The sequence below is a fragment of the Cyrtonyx montezumae genome, unplaced genomic scaffold, assembly GCF_038088225.1.
Source record: "Cyrtonyx montezumae isolate F1298 unplaced genomic scaffold, pur_monq_1.0 scaffold_3, whole genome shotgun sequence".
NCBI classification, from domain to species: Eukaryota; Metazoa; Chordata; class Aves; order Galliformes; family Odontophoridae; genus Cyrtonyx; species Cyrtonyx montezumae.
The window spans coordinates 36,921,501-36,944,448 of NW_027072034.1; the positions used below are offsets into that span (position 1 = coordinate 36,921,501).

At 50.5% G+C, this 22,948-nt stretch overlaps 1 protein-coding gene across 1 annotated transcript; it reads left to right on the forward strand.

Moving 5' to 3' along the window:
• Positions 1 to 11,201: 11,201 nt before the first annotated feature.
• SHOX (SHOX homeobox) lies at positions 11,202 to 19,029 on the forward strand. The gene is made up of 5 exons (XM_065743883.1): positions 11,202 to 11,475; positions 13,755 to 13,963; positions 17,939 to 17,996; positions 18,080 to 18,168; positions 18,757 to 19,029. The coding sequence occupies exons 1-5, from the start codon at positions 11,202 to 11,204 to the stop codon at positions 19,000 to 19,002; spliced, it is 876 nt and encodes a 291-aa protein (XP_065599955.1). The 3' UTR covers positions 19,003 to 19,029.
• The last annotated feature ends 3,919 nt before the right edge of the window (positions 19,030 to 22,948 follow it).

Below are 22,948 nucleotides of genomic sequence, written 5' to 3' on the forward strand. Positions count from 1 at the left end.
TATAAATGCAGTAAACAGTAGTTTTTAGGATGGCAGTATAATTCAGGTAGTAAAGGACCTCAGTGGGTCACCCAGTCCAGCTCTAAGCGTGGTCCCATATGCAACTGAGCCATATGCACTTACAGCTGTTTACGTCTCTTAAGACTTTCTTCAGCTTTTTGAAGAACGTGATTATGAAAACTGTATGGGTATTTTCCTAGTGAATAATGACTTGGATTGAGGAGTTGTGTGGGAACTACTGAATCATAGCCTGAACCACAGATTGTATCACCTGAGGCGAGCACTGAGTCAGCCGCAGGAGCACAGGTGAAGGCAATGCACTGTGTGACCGGAAGGGGTGGAGTCTGGCTCCACCTCTCCAAGACCACATTTAAGGGCTGACCACCACTGGGGAAGGATCTCTTGTTGGAGATCCCTCCTGCTGGAGTTTCAGGCATGCCCTTCCTATATTATTGGGTGTCTGTGTGCCATCTGGATAATCTGTCCAACAATATACTATGCATCTTGATTATACTGCTGGGTACTATTCATTTTGAGGTCATCACCCTACAGGGTATTATTCATTTGGATATTCACCCTACATCAACCTACAGGAGTCTATTAGAATTTATTATTTGTCAAATATAATTGTAAAAAAATAACAAGAAAGTATTACTGATGTTCTGTAAATAGTTTTGCATGGCAAATGCATTTCATTTCAGAGTTTTTGATGATTGTTTTGCAAAATTCTTTATCATTCTTTACATTCAAGATGGTTTCCAGCAGCAGACCTAAGCCTGACATCTTCCTTTCAGCTTGGCAAATAGGAGAAGCATATGAGGTCACCTGGCTTGCATCTCAAGTCTAACTTGGAGATAGGAAAAACTGGTGACTGCTAAGCCTTGTTACTGATCGACTGTTTAATAAAATATAAAAATGAAGCAATGTTAAGAAATGTCTGTTCAACTGCCCCTGCCAAAGATCTTTCTTAAAGTACAATTTAGGATTAGCAAATATACTATGCAATTTTTCTCCTGATGGACCTTTTTTATTTTAAAATCACTTCAGAAGTAATAGAAATTCAAAGTATCCACAGTTTACATTTGACATTTTATCCAATCTATCTATTATGTAAGGATGATATATCTGAATATGAAGGATCTTGAGGCATGGGAAGGTTGCCTGGTAATGCACAAACAGACCACAAAGGAAGTTTTCTTCTCTCTCGCTCACATTATGATTCTCTGAAGGACGGAATCATTTTCACATCTCCTCCCTCAAGCAGCGTGAAGTCTGCGTCCACAAAGCCTGGATATTTACCATGGGAAAACAAAACAATAAACAGGGATGAAAATGAAACAAAACAACTTTTTTTTTTTTTTAATCTTAGAAAGTAAGGGACAAAAAGCACAGCCATGTTTTGTGGCTGTTGCTAGTAAGTTATTTTTAAAATTAATTGCATCTGCGTGCCTCTGGAAAAACAATCACATGAGCTATGACGTAAAAATTTAAACAAGGAAATTTATTCAGAAAACCCCAATGCATTTCACTCACGTATTTGTAAAAAATAGGGATTGGTCAGTTCCAAGCATTTAGGTGAACATGCAACTGCCCAAACTGTGACTGAAGCAGTCCTCTGTGCTGCTCCCTGTGTGTAGTGCTACGGGTGTATGTGAGGCAGTCGAGGAGAGCACCCACTGTCAAGGGGAGAAGGATGTGGCTTCTGGCAGAGGAATGGTGATGAACAGCTGTGGTGGAGACTCCTTAAACTGTTCCAGCTAGGTCTGCCAGGTTTAATATGATCATATTCCTCTTTTACAGTAATAGAAAAAAAAAAACAACAATGTGTAATTACTTAAACCTTCCTTCTCAAATGCACTCTCTAATTTGAGGTGCCTCACCTTTGGTAATTCATGAGGTATGCGGGACATGATTTTTGAAGAGAATAGCACTTCACTTACAAATGTTGAAGACAACAGGACTTGACAACACACATCATAGCTCTACATCCAAACGTGTCTCAAATTAGAGAGGTAATGCTGGGTTCTGCTCTCCCCCACCACTCTAGCACAGGATCTGTGCATCTATATGGTGCTGGTGTGGGGTCTATGTACTGCATGGCTCCTCTCCTTCCACATAACATCACACTGGGAACTGCAGGTTCAGTGATGGGTGGGGAGCATGTGGAGATGTTGTGAGATATTGCTGTGCATTTGGCTTCCAGGAAGGAGATAAGTGCTGAGGGCAAAGGAATAAAAGCGAGAGGACCTATTCAACTTATAATCTGTGGTATGGAAAATGCCTAAGGGTCCCAGGACCCTGTCAAGCAGTAGACACAACAAAAATAGAAGCAAAGCCCTGAAGTGCAAATAAGGCAAGCAAATGAAGGCAAGATGCTTTGTTACAACCCATTTTGCACTTGGGAAATCGAGGCAGGGAAAGATTAAGAAGTTATCTTCTCAACAGCATATGGGAAATGCATGGCAAAGCCAGAAACCTCCTCCAGTTCACAAACCCCATGTGTTCCCAAACTACAGCAGGGAAACCTCCCAGCCCTTTTTTGTACCCTATTCCTTCACTCCTGCCTCTCACCAATTTCTTTTATCTACATCAAGGCTTTCATATTACTGTAGCATTGGCCTCCTGAATTTTTTTATTTCTTTACTAAACCTTGTATATAACACGATATATTGGGCTCAGCGCCACACCTTAGATCACAGCATGTCTTCTTTCAAAGAGAAGCAGTGGCAGGGGGAACTGACCCCCTCCTGCCCCAACGTCCCTATCTGAACTCCCCATTGAGACACAGCAAGGACAGCCATAGCTTGGAGAAAGGCCACCGTGAACTCTGATAATGCTGACAAGTCTCGCTCCCCGTGAACACAGTGAGGATTCATTAGTACAGAAGGGAACCAAAAATATATAGGATGAAGAAAATTAGGCAAATCAGAGATGCATTCAGTTTTGCCTCTTCTCCCAAAGGTCCCTGGAGAAGCACAGACAGTTTAACCACTTTAACAAGCTTCTGTGTCCAGAGGCAATGTACTTAGCTTCCTCCTTACACTCTGAGTGCCCAGCTCCTTGTCTTCTGCTTGTTGCCAGCAGGGCTTATGCAGGATTTTGCCCCTCTAGCCTGACACCATCTCACAGCATATTTCTCCAAGGTCTGTTGCCCCCATTCTCACTGATCCACAGCAGTGGAGCTGCAGCAGGCCGTCTTCTCCCTTCTCCCAGTCTGGAAAGGCACTCAGGGTTCCAAAACCTGCCCTATCCCTCCATGTACTTTTTGTCATCCCACTGTGGTGATTGCTTGGCACTCTTGGTGCATACCTACGAACCACCCTGCCACAGCCTGGCTAACCACGGAGAGCTGATAATCTACTAATTAATAACATGGAGCTAGTGAATAACTCATGCTTTACAAATAAGTCAGCACGCAGAGGTCTCAAGACCCCGGTGCATCCAAAGGAAGCCCGAGAGAAACTAATTGACATCTGTGGGGGCTACAAGGTCTGTTGGCTAGCCTTGCAGCTCTCCACAGCTGCTCATGCATACCCAGAGGATCTAGGAGGAGGCTGCAGGCAGCCAATTTTTAAACAAAGCCAGAAATCTCATCGTTGTGGATGGGTGAATGCTTGCGTGCATGGATGCGTGGTGAGGAGTTTAAACAGGAGTGAATCTGCAAGAAACATGTGGCGTGGTGTGGGTGCACCAGAGCCTAAGTGCTGCTTGCTTAGCGACATCGAGGACGTGCTTTTCTTCTTTAAGAAAAACTAAATGAATAAGCATTCTTCTCCCTGATAGTGACTCCCACCCCCTGCCCCAAAAGGAGCTGCATGATTCTGCCTGTGAAGCAGAGAAACCTGCATGTCAGCCCTGGGCCTCCACTTCTTTGGGGCTGTTAGAGGGGACCCAGCTCTTTCTGAAGGCCTCATCCTTGTTGCCAAGTATCTGAGCCTCACAAGTGAGCCCTGAGCAAACCACTGCTTGGGCAGCTCTTGCTGCAGAAGCGAAACTGAGAAAAGAAAGCAGCTTGGACAACAAAACCCAGAGCCCTCAGTGTGGGGAAGGGAGGGCACGTGCTCCGCTTTGCTGCTTCTGATGCCACCAGCATCTCCCATCCCACTGGAACAACAGCTCCACTGGACCTGAAGGGCAGCCCCACTGCTGCCTGAGTGCCCCAGGAGTGCGGGTCCTGGACTCACTGTCACCTCAGAGCTTTGCAGGGGCCAGCACGAACCAGACCAGGCAGTGAGACTTGCCCCATGCAGGCGGCTCTCAGCCTACAGGCCCCAGCACAAAAATCAGCTTCTCTCAGTGCTTCTGAAAGTTGGCTATAGGTATGGCAGGCAGAGGGAACCTCTGAAATGACCATCATGAACACGGCAAGGTTTCAGTTCTCCCTGCTGTGCATGCTGGGTGCTGCAGGGCTGCATCCTGTTGGCCACTTGCAGTTCCTGGCAGTGAAGGAAGCCCTGGGTGAAATGTGGGCACAGTGCAAGGGAGAACCACAAGGACAGGATGTTCCCCTATTAAGGAAACTCTAGGGAAATTAGAAGTGTGCTGCATGTATCAGAAAGAGATTTGGATATGCCATTCAAGGACTGAGCATAATAAATGAAGTTTGTCATATCACTTGTCCCACTGGATTTCCCTTGCCAGAGCATGTCTTTCTGGCTGCTTCCACTCTTCTGTGCTGGACACAGGGTTGCACTGCAGGGAAGGATAGCCCAGCTCAGGCAAAGGGAAGGGTCCCATCTGGGTAAACGCTCCTCTCAATAGTGGGTTTTGCTCTGTGGAGAGTCTGGGATGATTGCAGGGGAACAGCAGCCCCAGGGAGTCTAGAATCCAGAGAGCACCCCCAGCTGCCTCCCGGGGACCATGCCACCACAGGGCTGGGAGTGAGCCTGTAGCAGGGAATGAGGAGCCTTTCCATGCTAATACTCACAAGGCAGAAAGCCAGCAACCCCTTCTTCCCCCAAAGCCCCAAGGAACAGAAGAAGAGGGCAAAACCATGCTATTCACCCCACCGACCCCTCAGAGCCTCATTTGTGCAGGGGGCTTGGAAACCCAGCAGGCTGCTGCTGGATGCAGCACTCATTCTCTTCTACCTAGAGCTACTGTTCTCAGGCTTCCCACCTCCCCGAATCTCACCTACGGTAATCCCGATCATAAGCACCTCTGCACAGCCCTGCCTGCAACACGGAGCCCTGCCTGCCACCACTCCGAGAATGTCTCCATTGTGGCCCTGTGCAGGCACTGTACATAATCTTTCTCTGCCAATATATGTCTTCATGAGCTGCCCCCCTCCCCCTGCCGAAAATAAAACGGCTATTCTTTTCTGTTTTAAGTAGATTTTGTGCAATAAAAAACGTTTTATTGCTTCCAGTAATTGGTATTTAATTTGCAGGCCTTTACAACTTGCAAAGAACAGACTGCTTGAGCCAGAGTACTGGTATGTGTGCGCACTTTGTGGATTTTATTCCACTGGCACTCGCTTAGTTGACCGGTGTAAAATGATACAATTATGGTTTTGCAATCAGAAAGGTTGCAGATAAAGACCTAGAGAGACGTTAGAGGGTCCTGGGTCCAATTTGAAGCAGCAGGCAGAGCCATATAATTTTAGGGGGCGCTGCCAGCCTCAGACATCAAAACTTGACTCCTGTTAAGTGTTTTCCATTTTACTGTCAAAATATCAAAGGCTGCTATTTAAACCCTGACTCTCTTAAAGTTGATTTTCCTTCTCTCTCCTTCTCAACCCACCCCCACCCGACCTCTTTTTTTATTTTATTTTATTTTTTTCTTTTAAGTGCCCGATAAACACGACCCAAAGCGACCTGTGAAACACTCACTTCGGGCAGAGGCACCGCAACCCTTTAGGGTTTAAACGCCCGAAGGGCTCAGACCCCCATCCCTTCGGATGAGGAGGTGGTGAGGCAGTCCCAAGCCTCCGGATTTCCACGTCCTCGCCCACCCGCAGCCCGCGGGCACGGGGCCGTGACACTGCCATACATATGCACCCCGCTGCCCCCCCCCGTCCGCCCCACGGACACCTCGGGGCGAGAACCACCGCGGGAGGACCGACCGCGGAGCCCCGCTCCGCTCCCACGCCGAGTGCTGCCCGCCTTCGGGGCCGTCGCGGGCTGCATCCTCCGCGTGTAGCGTGGTGTGGAAGCAGAGGAAAATCCACGGGCTTTTGCCTGTAATGACCCCGCAAAACGAATGATTCCTTCCCCCGAGGATCGAGCAGTTTCTGATTGAAGTTTGCTCGAACGTTTCAACAGTTTCGTTCTGGGGGAGAAGAGACAGCCGTGCCTCCGACAGAATAAATAAACAAACACCGAAAGGGTCTTCTGTAGGAAGGGAGGTAATGTGCTCAATTATTTTCTGAAAAAAAGATCATAACATCTGGAAATTGATATCAAATGGTGTACAGCCCCTGAGAGACGATAAACTTCCACTGGATAATATTTCCACTAGAAATCTTAATAATCCCATAAATCTTCCCTGCGAATTGGGAAAATGTAACAGTTCATTGAAACGCTCATTGGGAAATAATTGAAAAAATGTAATAGTTCGCTGAAATATTCGAGTTTTTTTCTGCCTTTGGTGCTGTTGCTAACTCCGTGCATGTGTGTAAATATCCCTACTTCGTTTTAAAGCCGTACGCAGAATATTCCCTTGAGCGCTGCATACCGTAAAAGCAAAATATGCCCTTTTGACTTATTAATCATTATTACAGAGCTCAGCGCTGCGGCGTCCCTCGCATAGGGCTGGGGGAAGCGGTCGGCCCTCTGCGCGCATTTTGCGTCCATATGATCGGCGCAAACTTTGCGGCTCGGAACTTTTCCTCTCTTTATTATTATTTTTTCCCCCCCAGCAATTATTATTGTTGTTGTTGTTACTGTTGTTATTATTTTCCTGACTGACTCTTCCAATTCCTCTCGAGTTATCCCGAGCTACCGAGATCAGGGGGACCGCTCGTGTGTGTGTGTTTTTTCGCACTGAGTTAATCATGGTTACATTTCTACGAGTCGGACTAACGAGAACGAAGCTCTCCGCGTTTCTGTGGCACTCCATTCACTTCTGCATCCCCAACCTTTCCCTCCCTCCCCACTCCCCCCGGCCGGAGCGCTCCGCACGGACCCACCGCTCGGGCCCCGACGGCAACGCACTGCGGGCAGCCCCGGTCACAGCCCCTCCGCCGTTCGCTCTCCTTCCGAGGTCGTTTCTCTCACTCCTTTGCAAACGTTTTCCTAAAAATAAAACTTCCACAGAAATGTTTTAAGATTAGGTTCGCGAGGAAACAGTTTAATTTTCACCATATGTGGCCACAGATTAAAGAAAAAAAAAAACACACAACAAAAAACCTCTTTCCGCTGAAGCTACCAAAACCAAAATACTATATTAAAAAAGATTTACTATAGCATTCTCCTTAATGCCTCCTCCCCCCACCCTGCGGGCCGTTTTTACGGCCCCCAAATAAATCTTTCAGGTCGCGGAGCGGCAAAGAAGCAGCTCATGATGACGGAAGAGCAGCCCCTGCCCCGCTCAGGTCCCGAGTTAATGCCACCGACGGGTGGGTCCGCGGCAGCCACCCACCGCCGGGATGGGGGGGACACATCTGAATGAAAATCTATTAGTTCTCCTCGCAGGGACGGGAGTCGCGTAGATCAATAAACAGCAGAAAAGGGAACGCGGCGCGTGTTCCTAAATTAAAAAAAAATAATAATAATAAAAGAAAGAAAAGAAAAAGAATCCCATCTATGAAATGTGCGAGGACGGCTGTAAAATCCTGACCCCCTCGATCGATACTGATAAATATTTAATGCTTTTTTTTTTTTTTTTTTTTTGTTCCTAAACACAAATTGAAACCCATTAACGCCGCATCCATTCTTATTATTAAAACAAATTGTCCTCGCAATGATGCGCCCTGGAAATGGAGCCCGATTGAAAGGGCAGCCTCGGAAAGATGTTTACTCGCTTTCATGTAAACCAATAAAAACCTGCGGGAGTCCGTAGAGCGGGGCGGGAGGGTTTGATGTGAGATGTCCATGATTATAGCCTCGGAATTAATCACGGGAGGGAGAGGAAGGGGGGGGCAGAGGGCTGCGGTGGAGGAGAGGGCTCCGCTCTGTGTTCTGAGCGGTGCCCCCCGCGCAGCGCTCCTCACCGCGCGGGTCCGAGCGTGGGTTTTACTGTTGGCTTATTTGCCCCATTCCGACCGAAATCAGCTGAATGGGGGGGGGGGGGGGGGGAAGAGAGGGAAGGGAGGGGGGGGAGGGAGGGAATCAGCTCCGCTCTACGTCACGCTGTGAGTTAATGTAAATTCCTGTTAGAAATACGAAATCCAACGGTTTGCTTTGGAAACGCTTAAAGCAACGCAGACGCTCGTTCATAATGATTCTCCTCGTTTCGAGCGGAGAAAGTCCCTCATGGTCAAGGGGTCCCTTTGCAAGGAGGAACAAAACCTACAGTTTTGCGGATATTACGCGAAATAAGCGCTCTTCTGTGGCACGGGGTGCCGGGCCGATCCCCGCAGGGTGATGCGCGCACAGTGCCGCTTTATGCTGCCCCGGGCGCTGCAGACGCCGGGTTGAGAGCACCCGAGGCAGGGATCGGGGTGCAGGATGCTATCGGGGACGGGGCTGCGGGAGGGGGAGGGAGTAGAGGGTGCTTCGCGGGGTGTTCAGTCCCGTGGGGCCAGAGGCAGAAGGATAGGGAAAGGGGGAAGAAAGTGGGGTAGAAGCTGGGGAGGGAAGGAAACAACGCTGAGCTCCGGGGAGAGATTGGAAGGGGGGGGGGGGGGGGGGGGGGGGTGAAGGGGGGAGTGGGGAGGGTTTGTGGCGCAGAGTTCCTTGAGGCCATGCTAGGAAGGATCGGGTCCGGGTGCTCCATGGGGTGCCGGGATATCTCCCCCTCCGGGGCGAAGAGAGCTCCGTAGTTTTGCAAGTGTCCCAGGAGCTCCGTGCCTTCAGGGAACGGGTTTTGGACGGCAGCTCCCTCCCTCTGCCTCCTTGCTCCCTCCTCCCCCTGCCCACCTCTCCTCCCCAGCCCGTTATCAGAGCGGCACCGAGCGCCATTCCTCCCGCATCCGCAGCCAAAGTTTGTGGCGGGCTCCAAAGTACCCTCACCTTTATCCATACTCCTCTTCGTGCTCTCACTGCCCGCACGCTGCGGGGGGGGGCCGCTCCCCACCTGCAGCGGGACGGGCCCGGCACCCCTCGTTCCCCTGCGTGGGCCGATGGCCAGGTCCCCAGGGGGGAGGAGCTGCGATTTGGAAAGCTTCTTTTTATTTATTTATTTCTTTTTTAATTTTTTCTCCCCCACTTTTTTCCTCCTTTTCTTTTCCGACGTTTTGTTTCGCTTTTTGCATTGGGAGCGACCTGAGGCTGGTGCCCCCACGCCCGTGCTCCCCGGCAGGCCGGCTCCTCGCTACAAACAGTGCCGTCGGGCCGCACATTTTCCGCGCTATTTGCGCGTCCCGTGGCTGCTAGAGCCCGGTGGGGGAGAGGGAGGGAGCGGCCGTCCCGGGGGGCAGCAAGAAACGGGATTGCCATGGGGCAGCTCCCTCTGGCAGCTGTTTTTCTTGGGGGGGTGGGGGTTGGGTTTGTTCTGGTCCTCGAGGACGGGAGCCACAGAGGTGGCAGAGGGGTGCGGGGCTGAGAGAGGGGAGAAGGATCCGGAGGGAGCAAACTCTGGCAGCCGGAGTGCAGTGAACATCGCCGCGCAAAAGCTCAGACGCAGGCACACGGCTGAGTGTGGCTCCGGAATCTGTTTCGTTTTTTTTGTTTTCGTTTTTTTTTTTTCCTTTTTTTTTTTTCTTCCTTTAAGACATTACTCCCACGTCTCCCGTTTGCCCGTATTATTTATGCGGGGCCGTGTGATGCGTACGGAGCGTTCGCGCTGACAGCTCCGCGTGTCACAGTGCGCGGCGTCCGCGGCCCCTCCGCCAACTCTGGGGGAAGGACGCGGCCGAGACACAGTCACAACAACTCGCGCTGCCGACACCCAGTGATCCATCCCTGTCCCCTCCATCATCATTTCCAATTCGCGCAGGGGGAAATTGATTTTTTAAAGCCCTTTATTAATTGCTTCCTCGATTATTTCCCCCCCTCCTCCCGCGGAGGTGTTAACTCTGCTGCCGCGGGTTCCTTCGGATTAATTACGCGCATCAGTGGGGCTTTAACGCTGCGCACATTCCCAGCGCTCTCTCCGAAAAGGGACCTCCGCACCGGGCAGCGCGGGGCTGCCCTGGGGCCGGGGGCCATCGACACTGAACGGTGCTAAGGAGGAATCGCGAAGGCGAGCTGGCTCAGTGGGTGCCGTTACAAAAAAAAAAAAAAAAAGAAAGAAAGAAAAGAAAAAAAAAAAAAAAAAAAAAAAGAGAGGCAGACGATGTCGCGCTCCATTTGCAGTGTACGAACTCCCGTTCTAACACACCGCCCCGCACGCACGCCGCAGGACAGCTCCGCAGCCACACACACGCGTTTCCCGCAGCGGCACCTCCGCGCATCCCGCTGACATTGACACCGCACGACGGACCCCGCCGTGTCCGCGCACCCCCCCGGTCCCGCTCCCCCCGGCCCCCACGCACCCCCCAGCACACGGCAGCGTCGTGCCCTGCCGGTTGCGGTGTTGACCATTGAATTACGCTGAATCCGGCGGCATTCCCAACGAGCGCGACAAAAGCACCTCGGCAGCTTTTTTATTCGTTACCTTTTTTTATTGAACAATGTTTTTTTCTGTTCCTCTCGCTCCCGTGGCCGCGGGAGCGCAGCCACCGCCGGGCTCGGTCCGGTTCCGCTCGGCGACGGGCGATCGCCTTCCCCTTCCCGCAGACGGATGGGGGGTTTGGGGTTTCTCTCCGTTCCCCCCTCCCTCCCGCTCCTCTCTCCCTCTTTTTCCCTTTCGCCTCCCTAAATCAAGGTGCGGAGATGCCAAGCGGTGATGAAACGAGAAGAAAGCCAATTGCTGGCCTGAGGTGGGGGAGATCGCTGCTGGGAGTCCGCCCGCGACCACGGAGCGGGCGGTAATTGCTGCAGACGGGGAGCGGGGGGCTGGGCGGAGGTGGCCATGTATAAATAGTGTGATCTCAAATTGAAAGGCATAAATAACAGCGGGAGTGAGCTCACCCCGCACAGCCCATCTTCCGCCGCACGCTGCGTGCGGGGAGCGCGGCCGAGGCCGGGGGATCCGTGTGGATAGCAGCGCGGGCAGCCATGGAAGAACTCACGGCTTTTGTATCCAAATCTTTCGACCAGAAAAGCAAAGAGAGCGGCGGCGGCGGCGGCGGCGGCAACAAGAAGGAGACCATCACGTACCGGGAAGTTTTGGAGAGTGGGTTGGCTCGCTCCAGGGAGCTTGGGAACTCCGACTCGGCGCTGCCGGACATGACCGAGGGCAGCAATCATTGCCCCGTTCACCTTTTCAAGGACCACGTAGAAAGCGACAAGGACAAGCTGAAGGAGTTTGCCGCGGGCAGGACGGCGGAAGGTAAGAGCGGGGCCCCCCGCCCGGCCCCGGCTGTCGGAGCCCCGGCTCGGAGAACCCGGCCCCCCCTCCCCGAGCACCGCAGCGTACGTCCGCGCTCCGCCGTGCGGAGAGAGCCGCAACTTCGGGCCTCCCCCCGCCCCTGGCACGGGGCATTTCGCCCATCGGCGCGGTTCGGTGCGGGCAAAACGCGCCCGCGGGGTTCGGTGCTTCCGGGCCGTCGGTGCGCGGCGGTGCGGGGACAGCCCCGCACCCTGGGTGCCCCCTGCTCGTCACCTGGGCCGGGCCGGGCCGGGGGAACGCGGCGGATCCGCTCCTCGGGAAGGAATTGACATTAAAGGCGTTTTCCGAGCTGAAATCATGGCCACGCTCGTAGGGAAAAGAGAGAATAAAAAGGGAGGCGGGGGGGTGGGGGGGGGTAGAAAGTTGAGAAAGTGTCTCAGGGTGGTGGGACAGGTGGGCCCGCCCGGGAGCTGCCGGCAGAGGGGCAATAAAAGCGGTTAATAGGTGGGGAACAGCGAGAGGCCTTTCAGCTGCTTCCTTCTGTTTGATGTCGTTTAGTAGAACACGGGGTGAAAGGCAGTTTCATTTGCAGGCCCAGCGTTGATTTCGTACCCTTCCCTTTCCCACCCTAGAAGCCGTGGGCGCATCCCCATGTCCCCCATTCCGGCCGCAGCCGTCCCTACACGGCGCTATCGGGATCGGGCGCGGAGGGAGCACTCAGTGGAATTACTGAGCTGGGGAGAGGGCTGGGAAATGAGACCTGGGTACGGCCAGATGAAAAAAATCTTAACAAACAAACAAGTAAATAAATAAACAAATAAATCGAGAGAGAGAGAGAGAAAAAATGAAAGAAAAACAATAGAAAGGAAAAAAACGAAGAAAAAGAAAAAGAGAGAGAACGAATGAGAAAAATAAATCTCCCTGCTACTGCCCCTTTTCCTCGTGTATCGAAATCCTCGCTGTGTGTTTAGCTAATCTCATCTATGGCGAGGGGCTGGGGGTGGGGATGGAAGGGAGGAGTTGGAGCGCACGGAGGTGCCTGTGACAGCTTAAATTCACGCCAGGTTGCAGTCGGTTTTCAACTGATTCCTGCGTGTGATTTCGGTGTCGTTAATATTTTATACCCGGTGCGGATGTGCTGTAGACCCGTATCTTCGAAAGGAGACACAGCTTTCGGGAGCGGCCCGTTCTCCCTGTAGGCATTTGCTGGGTCTGTATCCCGGCTCCTAACAGGGTTTCAAATACGCCATGAGCAGCTGACACCCCCGGGCCGGACCCTTCCCCAAGTGGTGCGGGGAGCCCGAGGGGTTCTTGCGGGTGGGTAGAAGTGGAGGCGGTGCGCTCAGCCCGCTCTGCTTCGGCACAGGCACAGCTCGGGACGGTCCGTGAAGGTCAATGAAGTGACACTGTGTAGTCGGTCATCTGAATTTCGGTGTGCCTCTAACCGGATGGGCTTGTAGATACGTGCATAGATAAGTATGTGAGCGTATATGTATGTTTGTACACATGTATGTGTATATATACAATATATCTATTGTATACGTATAAAACGTATGCACTTGGCGAGGATAAACGGCCCCGACCCCGAGCCAGCCGCGGGGCTGGAGGTCCCGGGCACCGCTTCCCGAGGTGTCCCCCCGCCCTCCTCCCTGCAGCACCGCTTCCCTTCCCGTTAGTCCCGTATATAAGAGTTCTAGGCCTCCCGGCATGGAGGATAATAAGGAGGAAAGAGGGAAATAAAGCCCCTGAGCGAGTGAGAAGAGAGTGTTTGGAGAATTTGGGGACACTTTCAGCCCTGAGCCCGCTGCCCACGACGTGTGCGGGGGAGGGGGGGGGGGCTGGGGTGGGAAGGAGGTGGTAGGGGAGAGATGGCCCCGGTGTGAGCCCATGGAAAGTTTCGTTACAAGGCGAACATTTCCACCGTGGCTTCGCCGTGACAGCGGCGGGGAGCAGCTTACACAGCCCGGTTTACTTCGGGAGAAAAGAGGAACGTAGAAATCCCATTTCACCGCCGCGAGATAGCAGGGCTGCAAGAAAGCAACAGGAATTGAAATACATGTACAGAAGCGAATATCTCGATATTTTTTGCCGGGAATCGGCCGAGTTCAGCCCGCCCGCGGCCCCGACCCGGCCTCGACGGCGCGGTCCAGCGCTGCCCGGCAGCCGGAGTCCAGCGGGGTCCTCGCAGGTGGAGCCGAGTGCGGGGATCGGGAAGCGGGGGAGGGGGGGAGAGAGATGAGCGGTGCTGAGGGGCTCAGCGTTGTTATCTCCTCCCGCAGGGATCTATGAGTGCAAGGAGAAGCGGGAGGACGTGAAGTCGGAGGATGAGGACGGCCAGACCAAGCTGAAACAAAGGAGAAGCAGAACCAATTTCACACTAGAGCAGCTGAACGAGCTGGAAAGACTTTTTGATGAGACTCACTACCCGGATGCCTTCATGCGGGAGGAACTAAGCCAGAGGCTGGGACTCTCAGAAGCTAGGGTGCAGGTAAGAGAAAGGCTCTGTGCCTGGAAGCGTCACTGCCCGCTGCCGGCGTATTGCAGCCGTCCCGAGCGGGAGGCGGAGGCGACGAATGCAGTACCGTCCTAACACCCTGCCCTGTCCGAGGGCAGCTGCTCACTCTCTGCATTTCCTAGGAACGCGATTTAATGATTTTTTTTAATTATTATTATTTTGAATGGGGGGGGGGAGCGGTGGTGACGATGAGTCTCTAATAACTGTGCGATTGGCTTTATTATTATGATTTAATTGGTCATCCTATTTTCCCTTGCAAACGCGCCATTAACTCTGTCTTAATCCTCATTTCTTCCCCCGCTTTCTTTCATGGGGACGTTAGGATAAGGAGAAAAAAAAAAAAACCCCGACCACAATCGCCGTGCTCGGGGCCGGGTGCTCGGGGACGGGATTAGTGGGGCGGGGGGGGGAAGGTGCCCCTCCGCCTCACGCAGCGTATGAATGCATGGCACCCATCTGCCGAGCCCCCCCGGACGCAGCTAAACACCAATTAGCCCCCTAAGCTCTGCCAACAGGTCCGGGTGCTGCGCCTTCTGGGGCCGTCGGGGCCGCTCGCCTCGGGGGCTCTATCCACAGCAGCGATTGTTTTCAGCTCGGTTCGTGTTTGGGTACGGGGGAAATAATACCCCCTCCCCAAAGCTGACGGCAAGGAGGGAGTGGATCTCCACAGCAGAGGTCTCGTAATCAAACCCAACACCCCAGGAATAATTAATGGGACCAACCTGTGGCTCTGTGGGGGACCCCGATGGGATCACCTCTCTAAGTGGGAACTCGGTGCCAAATAAGTTCCCACCCGGCCCCTCCGAGCGAGCGAACCACCGCGAGAGCAGGGCGTGTGCGTTTATACGGACAGCGCGCAGGGTCCTGGAGGTGCCCGTAGGCTCCCGTCTCTGCCCGAGCCCTGCGAGGAGCGGGCCGCTGCTTCCCCCGTCCGTAAGGCCCCGCTGGGAGCCCGTGGGCAGGGGCCGCTCCTCTCGCCCTCTTCCTCTGTCTGACAAGCGGCCGCCTCGCTTTAACAGCCGCCTCCTGGGGGCACGTCCCGAATTCAATAGCGGAGCCGGGCGGTTTGCGTTCATATTTTGTTTTTTGGAGGCTATTCCCCAACTTCCCCACCCCCTCCCCCCCCCCACTCCTCCAGCCCACGTCTCCCCCGGTGTGAACGGCTGCTGAGCGCGCCGGGTAGTGGGGGGTGCGGAGCTCCGTCGGTCGGAGCCCTCCCGGAAGATTGATCTCAGTGCACCATATAAATTAATGAAAAGATTAAACTTTTGCTGAAGGGGACATCAACTCTTATGTCATCTTCCCAGATCTTCTTACTCGGGCTCTGTAATATCTTTCCGAGGCCTTGATGTACTGTTTCTATAAAAATAAATTACTTGTAATTGAATTCTGCACTCTTTCTTTCAAGTACTTTATTACTGAGCAGCACCTTAACAGGATGTGCAGAGTTGCAGGGAAATTGGTGCTTCGAGTGCTCGCAGAGCTTCACACAGAACCAAAAAGTAAAGAAAAACAAAACAAAACAAAAAACCCAACCCAAACCAAAACAAACAAACGAATAAAAAACAACTTAAAAAATAAAAACAAAACAAAACAAAACCGGGGGGGAGGAGGGGGGGGGAGGGGAGAAAGCAATACTGGTTCCGGTTATTAGAAAGATTAAAAATAAAGAATGGTTAGAATAATAATAATAATAATATATATTTTTGTTTGATTAAAAGGATGTTCTTGTGAATGAAAGTAACTCCAGAAAGGAAAGAAACATCAAGAGGGCAAAGAGGAGAGATGGATAATTAATTAAGAAATAAACAGAGCCTGGTATCCACCAGGAGATGGAAGTAGTAAAAAAGCAGAAAGAGGGGGGGGGAGGGAAGGGAAAGGTTTTTTTTAATACTTTCAGTACTGTTCTCTAATTCCTCTCTGAAGCGCCTGTCCCTTGCTGTTAAAGGATATAGTTTCAATTTAGTGTGGAAATTTGCTGTAAATAAATTGGAGCTCCTATGGTAGCTAGTCCTTATTAACCTTTTATTTTTAGTGTTGTACTGGAAACTCATATCAGCCAGCTGTCAGGGTTATAATTGAAAGTTATGAGACCGTAGTGAGGAGCAGGCAGTAATTCAATTACAACAAATATCTTTGGGTTTATGGTGCAGGGCTAAATTAAATGTCATTATTCACTGTCTCTAATGGAAATCAAAAGGAAATCAGATTAGAGCATTTGTGAAAGAAATCACTGAGTGATCCTTAATGAAGAAATAACTGTCTAAAACAGTGTACTGCGCTTTACTTAGCATATTCATGACTAATTGGAATTGATCGCGAATCACACCGAGCCTGATTTATTATCGCTTAACGCGGCGGCTAATTCATCACTTTTATACCTCATAACCTTATTTTTTCATAGCTAAAGGGAAAGGGCACTTCGTTTTCCAGATTTAAATACAATTTCTGTTTGAAAGATGTTCCGATTTGCAGAAGAAGTTGTTTAAACGCTGCTTAAATTCCTCCTGACAATTTATACTTCTCTGGCGAGGCAGCGAGAGCAGGGGGGCTCGGGGCGGAGGGGGGTGGGGGTAGGGGGGGGGGGGGGAACACACGCCAAGGAGATTTCCTGCAAGGATTTACAACTGTAAAAAACGCATTATTGTCGCGACCGTGCGCTGATACTCCGCGTTAAACCTCGGTTTATAAAAGGAGCAGAGCTGAGATTTGCGCGTCTGCGGAGCGAGCGCAGCCCCGTGCTCTGTGCGGAGCGGGGAAGCGCTGCGCGGCGGTGGTACCGGGAACGGAAAAGGAATAAGAACGGGAGAGAGGGGAGAGCCCCTCCGCCCGCCGGCCCTCCCCACGCCTTTCTAGGTAGGAGAAATGGTGCTGGAAAAAGGAGAGAGGGCCGATTCCTGCTTAAGAAAATCACTAAGGTACCCGAGGTAATTAATGCCTTTGGAAGCCTTTCTTTGCACTAATTACTCCGTTGTAAATGACCATCATTAAGGCAATTGAAGAAAGCTTGGAGGCAAAATTTGATGTAGGAAGTGCAGTTAGTATTAATTAACCGTATGATCTCTTGGCAAGCGCGAGAACATCAAAGGTTGGAGGTGTTTACTTAGCGACAAGATTTTATCAGCGGTGAAAGTCAATGTTTGTCCGCAATCGGTAGATTTTGTGCGAGGATGGGGCCCTGCGGAGCGGTCTGCTCTGCGCCTCTGCCGGTGCCAATGGGGAGAGCCGCCTCCCCGAGCCCCTCAAAGGGGCACGGTGATGAGCGAAGGGATGGGCATCAGGAGTGCCCCCAAAAGGAGGCTGGTTTGAGGCAGGGAGGACTGCTTGCTTATGAGCGCCTGTCGGTCAGGGCACCGCACTGCTGTGTACCCGAGGCTGGGAGAGGTTGCTGCGTCTGTTCAGAACTCTACAGGAGCGCGTTTTATTTCCTCCCCACGTCTGGGAGTGACTCGGCCCTTTGTTCACGCTCTGTATGTCGCTTGTCCTCGGAGGTCCCCAGCCTTCTCAGCCCGGACAGAACGGACGGTCCCGTCTCTCAAGCGGGTTTTGGCTGCTCCGGACTGCTGGGGTGTGATGGGGAAGGCAGCCGGGACGCAGAGGGTCACGGCGAGCGTGCTAGCGCAGGGCCCCGCTGCAGCCGGATGGCACGGGAACAGCAATGGGGCTCGCTGCAAGCGGCGGCTGCCGGTCCCCTACGCTGCGACGGGGCTTCAGGGCTCAGGTCCTGCTGGGAGACCGTCCCCAAAGAAGCGAGGTACCCCCCAGGCCCTCCACAGCACGCCCAGAGGCTTGGGACCGGGATCTGCCCCCGGGGATGGAGCTGAGCAGGGGTGCTCTGAGCCTCTCCCCTCCGATTCCAGCCCCGTAGCTAATCCGCTTTCTTAGCAGCTGCCTCGTCTACCCTCAATTTCTTGTTTTGTTTTGTTTGTTCACATTTTTTTTTCACAGGTCTGGTTTCAGAACCGGAGAGCCAAGTGCCGAAAGCAGGAGAACCAGATGCACAAAGGTGGGCAGGGGCCGGCCGGGGAAACGATGGAGGGGGGCGTGCAGGGTCCCTTCGACGCTCACCGGCCCCATCTGTGTCCGCAGGTGTGATCCTGGGCACCGCCAGCCACTTAGACGCCTGCAGAGTGGCCCCGTACGTCAATATGGGAGCCCTGAGGATGCCATTCCAACAGGTAGCAGCTTCGCTCTTACTGCGCGTCCCCCGACCCCTCGCAGCGCTCCCAAACGCCGTGTATGGGGGGAGGGCACGTATGACACACGCAGTTCAGCTCACAACCGCCCCCCTCCTCCCCCCCAGGAGCCGAGAGCTTCCCCTATTTCGCTCAATGGATGGCGAATCGATTCTTCGGGCCCGGAGGGACCCACGGCCACCTCCTGCTTCTCGCAGGCACGTGGAGGCTGACAGATTAATTGTATTGATTTTGAAAAGACATATTTGGAGCCATATAATTAAATACATAAATAAACTACTTCTCACCCCCTTCCCTGCCCCCCTCCGCTCCCACGTACACTTATATACCCCTTTGTGGAGCTGAAATCTCTCGCCCCAACGCCGCGTGCTCGTGCACGTCGGAAGGGCTCCAAGCCCGTCGGCGTCCCACCACGTGGGAAGCGCGAAGGGGGCGACCCTGAGAAAAGAGAGGAAGAAAAAATAAATAAATTAAAAATAAGTCCAACTCGGGGGTGGAGGGGGGAGTTGGGGGGCACGTACACATATACACACACGCGCGGTGCTGACGCGGTGTCTCCGTGCCTCCCAGGTCCAGGCGCAGCTGCAGCTGGAGGGCGTGGCCCACGCGCACCCGCACCTGCACCCGCACCTGGCGGCCCACGCTCCCTATCTGATGTTCCCACCGCCGCCCTTCGGGCTGCCCATCGCTTCCCTGGCCGAGTCCGCCTCCGCCGCCGCCGTGGTGGCCGCCGCCGCCAAGAGCAACAGCAAGAACTCCAGCATCGCCGACCTGCGGCTGAAGGCCCGCAAGCACGCCGAGGCTCTGGGGCTCTGACACGCTCCGGCCGCTCGGCCCCAAGCCGCTCCTCCCTTCTGCCCGCGGTCCGGAGCGCCGCAGCCGCAGCCGCAGCCACGCTCCCTTCAGCAGCACCTCGGCCGCGGGGAGAGCTGCGCTGCCGCCCGCACTCCGGTTTTCTTTTTTTTTTCTTTTTGTTCTTTCCTTCGTTTTTATTTTCGATATCTTCCCCCCACTTCCCCCGCCTTCCCCCCCACCTTCCCCCCACCTCACCTTCTCCCCAACCCCGCTCTCCAGCTCTTCCCGGCAGCCCCGTCCCGCCGCTTTCCTAGAGAGGAGGACTCTCGCGGCCCCGCGTCCCGCTCCGGCCACGCACCGCCCCCCGCACCCCACGCGACCCAGAGACTCCGCGGAGGAGAAAGTAGGTGGGAGGAGAGGCAGACAGACAGGGGGACAGAGGAAAATGGGAGAGGAAACCGTCTCTGATTCACGTTAAGTCGTGAACGTGGGGGACGCTTCGGATTTTTTGAGTCGATCGCTCCGTCAGCATCCCGTCACCTGCTGCTGTGCCGTCAGTTTTGCTACCTTGTGCATGTGTCTAACTAAACACGTTTGGAAGATCAGAAGTATATTAGAACAAAACAAAACAAATAATAATAATAATAAATAATAAATCCTTGGGGCTGGTCTCCATTAAAGATGACATTTCTTTGTTGCCAACAGTATTATTTCACTGCCATGAATTTCTTCCATCACTGAGGAGCTGCTGCTGCAGAACTGGTTTGAATTTAGATGTGGAATTTCGGATTTGAGGCAAGGCAGTTTTTTCTTTTCTTTCCTATTAAAAAAAAAAAAAAGAAAAGCAGCAATAAAAAAAATGTGCGTCTCAAATGGCTATGGCCTTTAAAAGGGAAAAAAAAAAAACACCCCACAACAGAAAAACAAAAAAAGCAGAGAGAGACTTAGAATTTACCAATCCTTAATGATAACCTGGAAGATGGGAACAATAGGAAACGCACCTGTTTTGCCAGTTACCTGAACTCAAAGAGATGTGTTGTGCCATAGGAACAGGTCATTTTTTCTAACTTTGTTTTCTTTTTTTTTTTTCTGGAGGTCTGGATCGTTTTATTGAAATCTTGCTGTTTTACAGGATGTAGAAAGAATGACTTACACGATAAAGATGGACGTATGGTTTTAAGGCATAATACTGATGCAGCATTAATTTTAGTGAAATGCAATTAAGTGCAGTAAAGTGCAATACTGTAAATATTATAGATTAAAAAGAAATAGCCGTACTTATTCTGTTAATAACCGATTCTGCAAGAACCATAACTTAAGTCCTTTATGCTCAGACTGGTGCATTGCAGCTCCTTGCCAAAATGACGGTCTGAGTCTCCTATGAATGGATAAAGTTATATGTATCGCATTTGGGAAAAGGTAGATGCCATGATTTCTAGTCAAGTCAATGTGCCATATTTCTGGGAAGTAAGCTGAAAAGTCTGTATGATGTTTTTGCAATCATTCTTAAGGAAGGAAAAAAAGCAAACCCACAGAAGTGTTTTGTAGAGGTGGACAAGTTCAATATTTGGCCATTTAAAAAATTTGCCTGTGATTTAGATACCAAACCTTAAGCTAACGCTTAAACAAACTAACTAATGTAAATCCAGAAATGATGGAGAGTATGAAAATCCTTTAAATTATGTTACCAAAGTGTCTGCGTTTACTGGCCTCCCCTCTCCCTTTCTTCAACATTTCTACTTTTTATGCTATTTAGTTCTAGTTGGTCTATTACATCTTTTTTCTTTCTTCTTTTTTTTTTTTTTTTTAATTGGGAGATGAGGGGAAGATACAAATACTGGTCTTGTCTACATCTAACAAGATAGCTATCTGTTGCTTTTGTTATCAAGGCCTGCATTGATGAATGGTTATCCTCTCAACAGTACTGTTATGAAGCCTGCATTTTAGGTCTCGTTTAGCAATCCATTACTAGTTTGGGCTTTTGCTGATGTTTATCAAATCCAAATATTACTGTAGGACAAAACAAACAAACAAAAAAAACCAAACCATGCTGTAGATAAATTTATACACTTGTCTTTTTTTTTTCTCCTTCAAGTTTTGATATTTTCTAGCAAGCAAAATTTCTAAACTGTCAAGCTTGTGCCATTTCCCTTCAATTTATTATGTGAGAAGTAGTCATACTTTGGATTAGCTGGAGCTGAGAAATGTTACCTGCCTTTTCTACTTCTGTGAAAGCCCAGTACCTATTTAAAACAAGACCAATATATTAAGATAGCGTTACTTGTTGCTGAGAAATATGGACAAAAATCTCAGGCAATTAATGTTTTCTTATTGAAAGAAAACATTTCCTAGAAAGAAAAACATCATTCATGATGATATATGAGTTTCTGCCTAAAAAGAGAAATATTCAGAGTGGTTCCAGCATTTCTAACATGCACATATTTAAAATAAAGCTTACTATAGAGATTTTAGGACATAACAAGCAACTTGTTATACTGGATACCCACAGCCACTGAAGGTGAATTTGATGCAAAGTGCTGAAGACCAAAAACTTTCGAATTGGTGAACTACTTGTTATCTCTACCCATGATTTAATGATTTCCCTTTCAAGTCGTCTTTTGATAGTTTATGAGGGGCTTTTTTTCAGTCCTGTGCTGGACTTTCACAAAGTAGTAATTTTTCACCCCTAAACTGTTCCAGGGAATAAACACATTTGAAGTGATAGGATCGGGATCTGAGTCCTCTTGGGCATTTTCTAAGTGAGGCTGTCTGATGCTACCGATCTCACAGCGTTACAGGATGCGTGTACTGTATGCATTCTTCTCACTTTGGCAGGAATGACTGTTCCACTTTTTTTTTTTTTAACTTCTGTTTTACTCTAAGTACCTACAAAGCAGAAATTTGTGTAGTTTTCTCAGAAATCTTAATGCATAGATTCCCTCTGTATTCAAAAAAATGTTGGTGCTGTGTATGCAGTTCCCTGCTAACACAAAAATAACGGGGGTAATATATTGTAGCACATCTTAACAGAATGAAAAATTCTTGGTTCCTCTGAGTAGCTGAGACATTTTAATTAACGTCTCAAGGACAGCCCTGGTTTCCATTGTAGAAGGAGAAAGGTGGCAAGAGTACCTCCTTTTCTTGAAGGAGGTACTTTAGATCCACTCAAGTTAAGAAGCAGGATGTTGCTGAGAATCTACCAAGGTACTCTGTGCCACTCTTGCATTTCATTTAACATGAAACAAAGTGAAAAGGGTGCACTGTAGTCAAAATCCATTTCTGATTACCTTATTTCCAGAAGTGGTCATTGCATCAGTGGTGGTATAAAAACTTTGCTTTGAATGACTTCTTCTTGTCATCCATATGTCACTGGGAAGAAACAAGAAGTCCTACCTGGGCTACCACGTACAGGGCTGTACTTTTCTTTAAATGTAAATCACTGTGGCTCCATTTGCTGTGTGGAGCTCCAGTGATCCATACAAGATTAGAATCTGAAGTGTCTATTCCATCTCTATTAACACATGCTCTCCTCTTTGCGTTTCTTTAACTATTTTTCTTGAGGAAGCTGAAGAAAAGATTGCCAAGGTCCTGAGGTGCTTATTAAAAGTATTATGACTGTATTCGATTTTCAGGCATGCCAAGTTTCATTTATGGTCTGTCATCATCCTGAGTGATCTTTGTGTTATGCTTCATTGAGAAGTGTAAGGTTTCTAAGATCATCAAAACAGCAGGCACTGGGCAGAATTCTCTTGGAGACCTTCATTTAGTGTGTATGGATTGCTAAAGAATCTTCCTCAAAAGTATGGTCTGGTGTTTTAAGAAATAACATGAATGGTTGCCGAATTAATAATATTGTTTATAAATAAGTCTAAAGACTTTTTGTGTTACTTGGGCCTCTTTATAATGAAAAAAAAAAGCCTCTGATCTTTTGGAACTATCAAATAAGCTGAAGTACTTCATCCATTTG

Coding starts and splice junctions, on each gene's coding strand:
- SHOX (XM_065743883.1), top strand. CDS start 11,202: ATGGAAGAACTCACGGCTTTTGTATCCAAATCTTTCGACCAGAAAAGC. Junction 17,997..18,079: donor GGAGAACCAGATGCACAAAG/GTGGGCAGGGGC, acceptor CTGTGTCCGCAG/GTGTGATCCTGGGCACCGCC. Junction 18,169..18,756: donor TGAGGATGCCATTCCAACAG/GTAGCAGCTTCG, acceptor CGTGCCTCCCAG/GTCCAGGCGCAGCTGCAGCT.